The 12,410-nt window shown below is 36.8% G+C and overlaps 1 protein-coding gene across 5 annotated transcripts in view; it reads left to right on the forward strand.

Annotated features, from left to right (window-relative positions):
• LOC122549981 (G patch domain-containing protein 8) overlaps window positions 1-12,068 on the forward strand; it is an 859,839-nt gene extending 847,771 nt beyond the window's left edge. For 4 of the 5 annotated variants that reach the window (XM_043690314.1, XM_043690316.1, XM_043690313.1 and 1 more), the window contains 2 exons: window positions 4,305-4,435; window positions 7,294-12,068. In XM_043690314.1, the coding sequence (XP_043546249.1) occupies window positions 4,305-4,435; window positions 7,294-11,137 (3,975 nt within the window). In that variant the 3' untranslated portion in view covers window positions 11,138-12,068. Of the gene's footprint in view, window positions 1-3,237; window positions 3,271-4,304; window positions 4,436-7,293 lie in introns of all 5 variants that reach the window. The other variant, XM_043690317.1, reaches the window with a different exon arrangement.
• The last annotated feature ends 342 nt before the right edge of the window (window positions 12,069-12,410 follow it).

The raw sequence follows: 12,410 nt of genomic DNA on the forward strand, positions 1-12,410 counted from the left end.
GCTGCTCCTCGGATGCTGCCTGAACTGCTGTGCTCTTCCAGCACCACTAATCCAAAATTTGTAGCAATGAATAGTCTGGGCCTCTGGATTAGTAGTCCAGTGACGTTACCATGACAGCACTGCCTCCTCACCCTAAGCAAATGCATAAAGCATTAAGAAAAGATCCAGAAATTTTGGAGCAGGATAAAATGGGCTCAGGCTCTAGCTTAAGGATTATAGTTCATTTATTTCCCTCAGTTTTCACCAAAGGAATAGCAGAACCTCAGGGGCACAAATAAGGCAAGTCAACTTGTGTGCAATTTGTAATTTTTTCTCCCCTGGATAGAAGAATGAATAATATGAGAAGAAATGTTGACTTCCATAGGGATGTTTGTTGAGGCCCATTCTCTTCCTGAATTATATCAATGACTTAGACATTGCTGTAAATGGCACAATTCCAATATTTCTGGATGACACATAACCTGGAAGTTTTGGCAACTGAGTGGTGGATAGTTTAGAAATTCAACAATAAATGGATCAAAGGAGCAGATATGTAGCAGATGAAATGTCAGAACGTGTGAAGTAATTCATTTTGAAAGAAGAACATTGAAAGACAATTCTAAAGAGAAAACCAGGAGCTGAGGGATGTGGGTTTGTATGTGCATAAAACATTGAAAGTGGCAGGATATCTTGAGAGCACAGTTAATAAAACACAGTATCCTCGGCATGGACGAGTTGGACAGAAGGGTCTTTTTCCATGCTGTAAATCTCTATGATTCTATGACTCTATTAGAAGGGGTGAAAAGTATAAAAGCATGAAAGTTATTACATTTATGCAGTGGGTGCCACACGTCAAAAAACATGTGAAGACATTAGATAGAATGCAGAAAGGTTTTACAAGAATATTCCCATGGATGAGGGACTTTTCTTATGAAGATGCGTTGGAAGATTTAGTACTATTTCCCTTAGAGAATAGAGATTTAAAATGAGATTTGACATGCAAATTCAAAATCCTGAGGAGTCTGTAAAGGTTAGATAGCAAATAGCTGTACTAATTGGTGGAAGGCACAAGAACAAGTGGCACAGATTTAAGGTAGTTTTCGCAATAAACAATGGGGACGTGAGGAAAATGTTTTTGACACAAATGTGTTGTTTTGTTCTGGAATGCACAGCCTGAGAGTGTGATGAAAGCAGGTTCAATTAAGACTTTCAGGAAAGAATTGATTTGTTATCTGAAGAGGGAGAATATATTGATCTACAGGGAGAACGCAGGGTAGTAGTAAAGGGTAAATCACTCATTTGGAGAGCTGGCACAGACACAATTGGCTGAATGCCTTTTGCTATACTGTAATAATTCAATGATACTGCGACTTTTATGAAATTGTGCCAAAAGGTTTTCAAACATGGCTATTTGAAATTCTTTTTTACTACTTCATTTTTTCAGATGATTAATCATTATATACTTACTTAGATTTAAAACAATGTGTTAATTCAGCTATCTGTTTGAATGATTCAAGAACAGCTTCTTACCCACTGTTATCAAACTCTTGAACTGACCTCTCAAATGTAATGATTTTTCTCTCTCTGCACATTCTCTGCAGCTATAACACTGTATTCTGCACCCTGTTCTGTTACCCTGTTGAACTTTCTATGATACAATATGTCTGTAGAGCATGCAAAACAACACTTTTCGCTGTATCTTGGTACGCGTGACAACAATAAACCAATCAAATGGTCAGGACAGTTATTTTGCTTTTGCATCTTGATAACCTAATTTAGTTATTAAATTTAGAATAATACTGATATTATCCCCTGTTAACTACCTCAACAATGTTTTGGGGACAAATAGCCTGAACTGTATTCTTAAAATTACTCTTTAGATAATGGTAAATGTTTCCACTATCAGTAAAGTTTCATGCAAGTACAAATCACCTTGAGATCAAAATCATTTTGGAATTAAGTTTTGACTTTCACATTTGTTGTTTATTAACCTTTTATGATTATAACTGTGTCATGATAGTACTAAGATACAGGCTATAAATTTTTTTAACTTTCATCGTTTGATTTTTATCTAGCTTTCAAGGACTAAAATGGTTTTTAAGTGAAATCTATTGACCTAAAATATCTGGAACAATTGCTTGACCAATTTGATTGAGGCACATTCAGGAAACCTATGTGGAATAAGCAAAATCGATTTCAAAACTAATAAGTAGGATTGAAACCAGTTGCACATTCAGGTATTGGGAAATTGCCATTTCCTTTCTCAATTTGCATTTTGCCTAATAAGTGGCACATATTGTACATGAAAAGTGCCTGCAGATTATCCAATTTACAAGAAAACAGTGAAGCTAGACACAGGAATATACCAAGGAACTATATTGCAGTAGCTGTTTTTGATCAAGCGTGAGAGGAATAAATTTGGCATGGTAACTGGTAGTCTATTTCTCTCTCTCCCTATATCATCATCATCAACTCAGAAATAGCACCCAGTGAAAAGGCAAATTGGTAGAGCAACCATTCACTAAATTCTCAAAGATATTTGAAAATACGGCTACTCCTGCGGGCAAGAATCACCTATGACAAAATTGTGGCCTCAGTTTAAAAATCTAACATCAAGTACTCTAAAGATTTTAAAATTTCATAATCTTTATTGTTCCTGTCTGAATCAGGCACACTCTCATTTTTAGTGTTATACATGGTTTATTTGTGTATTTGCTGTCATGTTTTATTATTGTTCTTGAAGTCAGTAAGTAATAAAATTCCTCCTTCTTTCACAAAATAGTCTTGTAATTGGTTCCTTACATTTTGACCAGTATTATATTTTAATTGATGTATGATAGTGTGTGCTAAAAAGAAATATGTGTTGTGACAAAGAAGGTTAAAAAGACTTCACCAAATTTTATGAAGTTAGAATAAATGGTGTTTGTTGTTGCAAGGAATGCTTTTCTTAATTTGTTCACAAGGTTACCTTGTCAGAGCTGGTTAATGGGGAAATGATACCTTGCAAATGCCTTGGACAATATCACAATCAATTACTTCATAACAATTTTCTTATATTATCATGATTAGCTTTAATAAGCACTGAAAAATTGAATATTCTGTTGTGTACATGTATTGATTTTAATACCATGGATATAACTATAATCTTGCTTGCCCTGTAATGCTTTCTGTGTGTTTACTTGTTCTCTTTGCTTTGTATTTTTACTTTGTCCTGTTTTTACGGTGTGACATCAAACAAAATACCACTCTGCACAAAAGTGCTTCTAATTTTATGGAGCGCAGATCACTAGAGTGAGTTCCCTTATGCTAGTGTATATGACTGTACTTCTTTATGTCTCCCATTCCCTTGATGCCTGCATCATTGGTGTAAACATGCTGTAAGCAGTTCGATGTTCTGTTTTTAGCGCTGCCCCGTTTGCTTTGCTGGTTGTCATGTGGACTGTAAGTAGTGAAGTGGCATTTGCTCTCCAACGCCTGCTTTCTGCAGTGCCAGAAAAGCATTACATTCTTTCCTTGACAGGTGGGAATGATTTTCTTTTCTGCTTTCCCCAAAAATATGCTTGAAGATGAACAGCATACATTTCAAGCTGAAATGCAGTGCTTGACACCATATGGAACTCTATGCAGCAGGTTACCCTCCCATTTTGTTCAGATTTAACAGGTGAAATATAGCCTAGAGACTATGATTAGGATGAAGCTTTATTGTTCTAGTATTTTGTCTTGGCTGCTGTTTGCCTGCTGTATGTATGGAATCAAGTGATGTCATCATCTGCTTCTTGATGTCTGTCATGTGGTACTAAATTAAAACACAATGGTATTGTTTTTGATCACAAATATTACTTGGAGACCTTCCTTTTATTAGTATTTTTGATTATTTTTGTTTCTGCTGTTGCAGTTTCAAAAATACAAGCTTAAAGAAATATTTGAGTTGATGAAATGAATGTTTGTTTGTGTAATGACTCCTTTTCATATCACTCTGTAACTAGTGAAAGGTGGCACAAAATTCATTTTGTCATTGCTGTTTGAAACTGCTTGGTATATTTGGTTGGCTGTTAGTGAATGTATATTCTACCTCAAAGTTATTTGGGCAGGATCTGTGGTAACAGGTTCGAGAGTGTGGTGCTGGAAAAGCACAGCAGGTCAGGCAGCATCTGAGGAGCAGGAGGATCAACTTTTTGGGCATAAGCCTTTCATCAGGAATATGATCAGAAAAATTCCTTTTCCAGTGCCACACTCTTGACTCTGATCTCCAGCATCTGCAGTCCTCACTTTCTACTGTGGTAACAGACACCAACTGATCAATGCAAATTTTGAATTTTTCTCAGAGACTGAAAGAACTAAAGCAAAGAGAATTTGCTCGAAATGTAGCTTCAAGATCAAGAAAAGATGAAAAGAAACAGGAAAAGGCACTCAAACGTCTCCATCAGCTTGCAGAGCTCCGGAAACAGACAGAATGGTCAGTGTTCATCAATATTTGAACACCAAATGATGTATCAATACTTAAATACTCACACTGGTAGTTACTTGACATGCAATGTCATGGCATGTATGAGGATCATTCAATAATCTTAGTTGTGTACGAAAACAAAATATAAGTCCACTGAATTGCACTCTTACATTGACCTTTCTAACCTACTCCCTTTAGATGGAAAATACAGTCAGACCCTGCCGTTATATCTTGTGTGGAGTAGGGAGGCCATGAGTACAACCAATAAATGTGCCTCACCAGCAAGGTCACAATATCCTTATAGAGCAAATAGTTATTGACCTATGTGATGACATCATGCCATCACTACAGGAGAGTAGCTATAATGGTATTTCTAGGAAAGCATCTTTTGTGATATCAGATAGACCAGGCAGAAGTCAGAAAGACCCAATAAAAAACCAATGTTACTGACCACAAGTCTTAAATTAACTGCCAGATTAGCCTTAACATAATTGCCAGTTGGCTATAGTAGACCCACACTGGAGTAGACATTTCCTGAAGACCACAAGAAAAAAATAAATTTAAGAGTCTTACAATGATATAATTCCACAATGCCTAAGTTCTCTCTTTGGAAATATGCTAATGTGTTGTAAAATTCAGAAATATGTTTTCAAAATATTGCATGGGGTTAATATCCAGACATAACATTGGTGGTTTGTCCATTAACTATTAGTTTTGAGATTAAACTGTTAATATAGTGCCATGATTTTCCTGTCTTATTTTTGCTGTAAAATAATAATGTGATGTCTTAAAATTGCAAAACCAAGCTAAAGGATCGAATCAGCAGTGAAGGACCTCGGAGATGATGCTAAGTAGACAATCCAACAATTTAGAGCCAACATAGAATGTCCATTTCAATTTATATGCTGTGAAGTCTGAATGCCCTTTATGTTGATAAAAAATAGTTAAAACATAACAATATACAATCATTTAATTACTTACATAAAATGCCTAAAATCTACTGATTATCCAATTAAACAAGTTTTCAAAACAATGCGAGTGAAAAGTCCTTTGAACCAACAAGAATTCAAGAATTTGAGATGTATAAAATAGGTAACAGGGGCATTGATAGAATGGAAATGCTGAAAATCAGTCTGGCAATTCTGGGTTAGACCTGGACTTCCAAGGTAAAAGGTCAATTGATCTCACTTCCTTAACATCAAAAGAGCAATATAATGTGATATGGATCAGACCAGACCCCCTCAAAGTATATTAAGAAGATAGCCTGGACTCTAACAATTTCTTTCTTTAAAGTGTAGTGTAAGGTTTGGGTTCTAGATGCAATTTGATTGGTCAAACTTCTCAATGTTAAGTAAAACACACTTTATTTTTCGATTACAGTTAAAACACAGACAAAATAAAAAGAAAAGAAATTTCTTAACTGTAACTTGATTGAAATACTTAACAAAATAATAGATATATGAACTATTACTAATTAACTGTTCCAATATAGTAAAATCCCATAAACATGCCATTGGCAATGGCAAATTCAATAAAATAGATTGTCTTACATGCAATTCTAGAAGTAGAAAAAGAGCCTCAGCTTTCAGCTGTAACAGAGAGAAGAATTAGAATTTCCACATCCAACTTCAAAACCCCAGCAACTCCAGAAAGCTAAAACTAAAAATCCTGGTTGTGTGGGAGCTTGACCCCACCCATTCAGGCTCCTTCTCTTGTTCCAACTTTAGTAAAAATCCCCAAAGCCTCACAAGCTGTTTACTTCATTGGTTTTGAGCATACTGTCTCCACTGCTGTCTCAACCTTTCTTCATAAAGTAAGGGACAAAATACACCTCTTAAAGCCGTAGCGTTGCCACAAATAATAGGTGCAACAGAAAGTACTGAATATTACATTAATTTTGAGCCAACAAAGAATGTCCATTTCAATTTATATGCTCTGAAGTCTTAATGCCCTTTATGTTGATTAAAAATAGTTAAACATAACAATATACAATCATTTCATTACTTACATAAAATGCCTAAAAGCTACTGATTATCCAATTAAGCAAGTTTTCAAAACAATGCGAGTGAAAAGTCCTTTGATCTAAATCTTGTTTCTTGCTCATTTTATTATCTAATTGACAAGTATTTACATTCTGAGAACTTCTTTCAGTATCGCTTTTTAATTGACATTCAACACATAGGAGTAGTTGTAGAGACATTCTTTTTTCACCCTTGAGTCCGAATGATAGCCATCAGATAATGTGCAGAATCCCCTGAAGTGAATGAAAATTAATGTACCCAATTTGCAGTCATTTTCACTTGAGAGTTAGTTAATCAATGGTGAGCTCCTAGACAGCAGCTTAATAATGCAGCATAAACTTATGATTGAAGGTGGGTTGTGAATAATAATCCCCACTGATGCAAGCAATTAGTTAAAGCAACATTGCTGTTCCAAGGTGAAGCTCAGTCTTTGGGGTAAATAGCGAATGATATTTTCAATGTGAAACTTCAGGGAATAAAAATTACTGTTTCAGTCTGTGAAAGCTACAAAAGACCTACCAGGATTTCTGTCGTAATGAAGTATTTTAAACCCAACAATACTCTTTCTATTGTCATCCAAACTAATATTCACAAACTACACCTTGTTGATGATAATGGACAAAGTATGATCTTAATGTATATTTAAGTAATAAACGTAAGGGCTATTTAGCAAAGATTTTTTTTCATAATTATTGACCAGTAGAATACTCAAAGATACTGAAATTGCAGGAAACTATCCAGGTAGTTATTCAAATAAAAGGATCAAATGATATCATGTTACAGTTTTCATTTTACTCTCATTCATTGTAATAAGGTCACTTATCTCGTCTGTTTGGTTTCATGCAGTGCTCCAGGAAGTGGCCCTATGTTCAAACCTGCAACAGTGGCCATTGACAATCACTCAAAAAGAGTTGCTGCTGGATCCAATGCCAAAGACAGAGAGACTGGACGAAAGAGCAATTCCAGGACTTCATTCAAAAAAGAAGCACTGAGAAAAAATTTGGAAAATAGCCTGCAATCTACAGCACAAGTACAAAGCCAGTTAGGCTTAAAGCCCTTCACAAATAAAAGCAACTCATGTATCCCCATTCACAAGGGTAGTGTCTCATTTTCTTTCTCCAAAAAAGCTCCAGTGAAGCTAGAGTCATCAGCTTCAGTTTTCAATGACACCACTGAAGAAAAGCAATGTGAAGATGAGCCCCAAAATTACAAAGTGAAAGCTGAACCAACAATGTTAGGGTTACCTGGAGGGCAAAATAGCATGGCATGCACCAAAAATAATGAGCAAATGAAACAGTCTCAGATGGACAGTGGCATCGGGAGCAATCCTTTTGCAAGAGTTAAAAAGCTGAAGGCGCTTATGTTGAAGGAAAATAAGGATGAAGAAGGAAAAGAATATTACTGTTATACTCCTACACTTTGCAACACCAAGACAAAATTTCCTTTCTTATTATTCATGAAATCATCTGAGACAACAGACGCAGACAAAGTGTCAGCCCACAATGAAAAAAACAAAGGGTTTCATGCTGATGGCAGTAGCTTCAAATGTTCTGTAATCTCTGAAATTGGGGATGGACAGCACGAGGTCAGAGATACAAAGAAAATGGCTGCACCTCAATTAAATTATCTTGCTTGTCAGCGGGCAACCAATCAAGAAGATGGAAAAACACTGGATCAGGATATTTGCAAGATGAAAAATGAGGCACTATCCATGTTTAATGAGAAACAGAGAGAACCCACACTGCTACCTAAAGAGAAGTTGAGCAGGCTGGAACCATCACATAGGCCGAAGCCAATAACTGGGCCCTTCCTTCCTGTGCTAAGTAGAGATGAATCAACGATACTCCAATGGCCATCAGAACTTTTATTGTTTACCCAGACTGAGCCATCTATCTCTTACAGCTGTAATCCATTATATTTTGATTTTAAACTTTCAAGAAACAAAAATCGAGAGAATGGGACTACAGAGTCAGGATCTAATATGCACGATCAGCGTAACGTGACTGTTGCTATTGAAGGAGACAATGGGACTGCCATAACAGAAGCACACAATATAAGTGTAGAGATTGAGGAAGATTTGAACCAGAGAAGACTAATAGGATCACACAAATCAAAGGAAAGGAAGCACCACCACAAAACTAGCAAGAGGTCAAAGCAGAAACCTGAGAATGGCTATGCAGAAAATGTGATCAAAAAAACAAAAGGGATGAAGTACAAACATAATCTGAAAGAAAAGGATAAATATGCTTTGGAAATAAAAGACCCAGAATCACAGAGTATTGAAGAAGATTTGAAAGAGGAAAAATACTCCAAACTAACCCCGAAACGATTTTTACAGGATGGACATTCCACCACTAATGAGGAACTGGAGCAAATTAGCAGCAGTGTTAATAAGAAACCATTAGTTTCTCCGCTTGATTTAAGCAACAAAAAACAGAAGGTGTCACCAGATAACTCTTTAAGTAGTTCCAGAGAAATGTGTGAAAATCAAAAGGTGCACAAAGCCAGACATGACAGCCTAAATTTGAACAGCAATGAGACCAATAGCATCAACGAACTCCCCAGAGAGAGCCGTAAATCATCTTCACATTGTAGCTATGAAGATGGCTCAGAACGTAATAGAAGTAATTGCCGAAAATCCAGAAGCTATTCATCTTCCCATGGTTCATCATTTAGGTCATCTTCTGATACCTCAAGTGACCGCAGTAGGACTAGTCATAGCAGTAGAAATTATTCCGATAGATCAAGTGATTACAGTCATAGAAGTCGGTCTCGGTATTGTTCAAAAAGGCATCAAAGGTCACATTGTAATCACAAGTGTCATTCTACACGTAAAAAGAACAGGCACAGCTATTCATCAATGTCATCATTATCCTCCGATAATGACTATCACCAGAGGAAAAGAAGTGGCAGCCGAAGCAGAAGCCGAGAAAACACCCACAGGACTCATTCATGCACAAAAGGCCGAATTCATGGCAGAATCAGAAATTCCAGCAATAGCCGACATCACAGCAGAAGTAGAAGCAGGTACAGGAGCAGGTCAAGGCATAACTGGAATAGACAAGCAAGTCCCATTAGAGATTACTCAAGCAGTGGACGTCCCAGTCTGAGGAGGTCATGCTCTAGAAATAAAGAACAGTGTCGGAAAGATATATCGAATGAGGCTGGACACAGAAGTTTCAGGTCTTTCACAAAAGACAGAGTGTATCATATAAAATCATCTCTATGCTATCGTGACTGTCATGAGGTACAAAGAGGAACAGAAAAAATCCGTGGAACAATAAAGACTGAAGATACAATGCAGAATCACAGCTCCACATCACCCAGCTTATTCCAACAGAATGACACCATTGGTTGCTCCATTCTAACTTTGAAGGAAATGATTACAGATGGAAAAAAATCCCTGATAACACAGGGACTGTTAGAAAAGCTGCAATGTAACAAAATTGAAGAGGGAAAAAATACAGCAAGAAACTTAACATCAGCATCAATTTCATTAGACCTAAAGCTGAATGATCCCACACAAGGTAATGACAGCCCCAGACCTCCTCCATCTGTGGATAATATGACATTGTTGTCTGTAATTGGAAAGTTAGCTACAACAGAAAAGGTAGTTGTAAAAAATGATGATACTTGCAAAGGAATTAGCATTGACAAAGCAAATGAGCCTGAAAACTCAAAATGGTCTGAAAATGAAACAGCATTGACTATAAACCAAGAACAGAGCATTCTTCAGAAAGAGGTACATGAAGATAAAACAGACATAGAAGAAGGATCAATGGACAGTATAATAAAAAATGCTGAAGAGGATAGGGTAGGCCCGACTGTATATGAAGTTCAGCCAGCTGAAGAAAATGTGACCCCAGTCCCTGAAAAAATGTCTAGTGTTGTTTCCTGTGATACTGATGGTTTTGACAATAGTTCAATGGTAGTCAAAGAAGAACATTCCCAAACAACTTTTTATGATTCTAGTTACATAAGTTCTGATCCAATGGGAGAGGTTACCTTTGATTATTACAACACTAACGTGGAGAGTGTTGACAAAATGGATCCTACATTTATGGAGACTGCTAAATCAGCCTCAACCTCCCTAGCAAGCCAGCCTATAATCTTCACATCCGAAGAAATGGAGAAATATAGCAAATTGCAATTACAAGCACAGCAACATATCCAACAACAGTTTTTCGCCAAACAGGTTAAGACATTCCCATCATCTGCGTCGCTTGCTTTCTCTCCAGTGCCAGCATTTCAACCTGTTTCCATTCAGCAACCATCCGCCGCTGCTGCTACGGTTACCACTGTTCACCACACTCTCCTCCAACATCATGCTGCAGCCACTCTTACAGCTGCGCTGCACCCTAATGCCCACCAGCAAGCAATGGCACAGCTTCACCATATCACCCAGCCACATATCACACCCTTTACCTTCTCTCCAATCGCTCATTCTATTTTTCCTGCTCACCCCACCACATTCCTAGCTGGCCACCCACTGCATTTCATCCCTGCAGCGGCAATCCACCCAGCTCAGCTAGCACTCCACCCACTGCCACACACCACCCTCTGTCCCACTCTACTTGCCCCTCACCCAGTTGCAGCAGCTGCTGCTGCTTCAGCTATTCATTTTCACCCTCTGCTTCACCCTCTGTTCCCAGGACATGATCTGCAACATCGCTCTGCTCCAAACACCTGAGTCAAACTTTTCGAAGGTTAATAAGTTGTTAACAGCAGTCTTAAATACATTGGTTTCTTCATGGTCGTGGCAAAAAGTAGCTAAAAGGATATACTGTAAATGACTTTGGTCTTCCTGAGCTGAGGTATTTCATGTGGGTTCTTGTCAGACTTTAGTCTTTCTTTTAATGAAATTCTTAGATGATGACACCTCAATGCCCTGTGCACTATACGTGCTTTTAATGTCCTAGATTCCATCTGCCTTAGTGTTAACAATAATTATGTGCAAGTATCATGGTATTTTTCAGATGGTCTTCTCAAATTTGCCCTTAGGATAGATCAGTCTTTTTTTAGAATACTGGGGTCATCAATCATCTTCACAATTTTAAATGCTTCAAATCCAATGTATGGATTCATATCACACTTTCTATCATACTATTTTCCAGATATGCTCTTTCTGAGTTAACTTGAATGTATTACATTTGTATTTTATGCTGTTAATAGCTCTTTAGACTTTTGGTTGACTTGAAAAATGTAATCTTTAAAGCATTTGTATTTTGTGTAAAAATAAAGCAGTGTAAGTGGATAGAATTGCACTGAATACTGTACTTGCAGTGCTGCGTTGTTAGGTTTTTTTCCATACAAAATGGGAGTATAGTTCTATATAATGCAATAATATTTTTCCATAATATATTTGGTTCTATCAACTAATGATATTGTACATAATGTAGTTGCTAATGTAAATAAAGTCAATGCAGCGAAGCATTACTTTAAAAGTGAAAATCTATATGATATCCTCCCAACCAGGAATATTATCTTTTTATTTCATGTATTGTATATTTGTCTTGAAATTTGTTAGGGTTTACAAAGTGTCTGTATGATACTCTGTGCTGAAGAATAATGATTGTTATATGGCAGGAATTGGAAATAAATTGTGGCAAAACTGACTGGAATTATGTTGTTATGTTTTATGTAAATTGTATAGGTAAAACAACTTTGAGTTCTAATCTAAACATACCTACTTTATAGCATGCACTAAACTGTGAAGGTCTTACCTTCAACTAAAATACAGCTTCTGTGGTTTTAAAAGATTGCCTGTATTGTAAGGCATATTTCATAAAGCACAGTGTGGACACTACAGTAACTCCATTCATTTTATAGAGAGACTGTTGAGTAAATCATAGGTTGTCAGGACAGTGGCAGGTCTGATATTACAAGGAGGAATAAAGAGTATATTAGTACATGTTGTCAGCAGAATGGAGTATTTCAGCTGCAAATATAGGCATTCACTAATG

This window comes from Chiloscyllium plagiosum, chromosome 5 (genome assembly GCF_004010195.1).
Source record: "Chiloscyllium plagiosum isolate BGI_BamShark_2017 chromosome 5, ASM401019v2, whole genome shotgun sequence".
Taxonomy (NCBI): Eukaryota; Metazoa; Chordata; class Chondrichthyes; order Orectolobiformes; family Hemiscylliidae; genus Chiloscyllium; species Chiloscyllium plagiosum.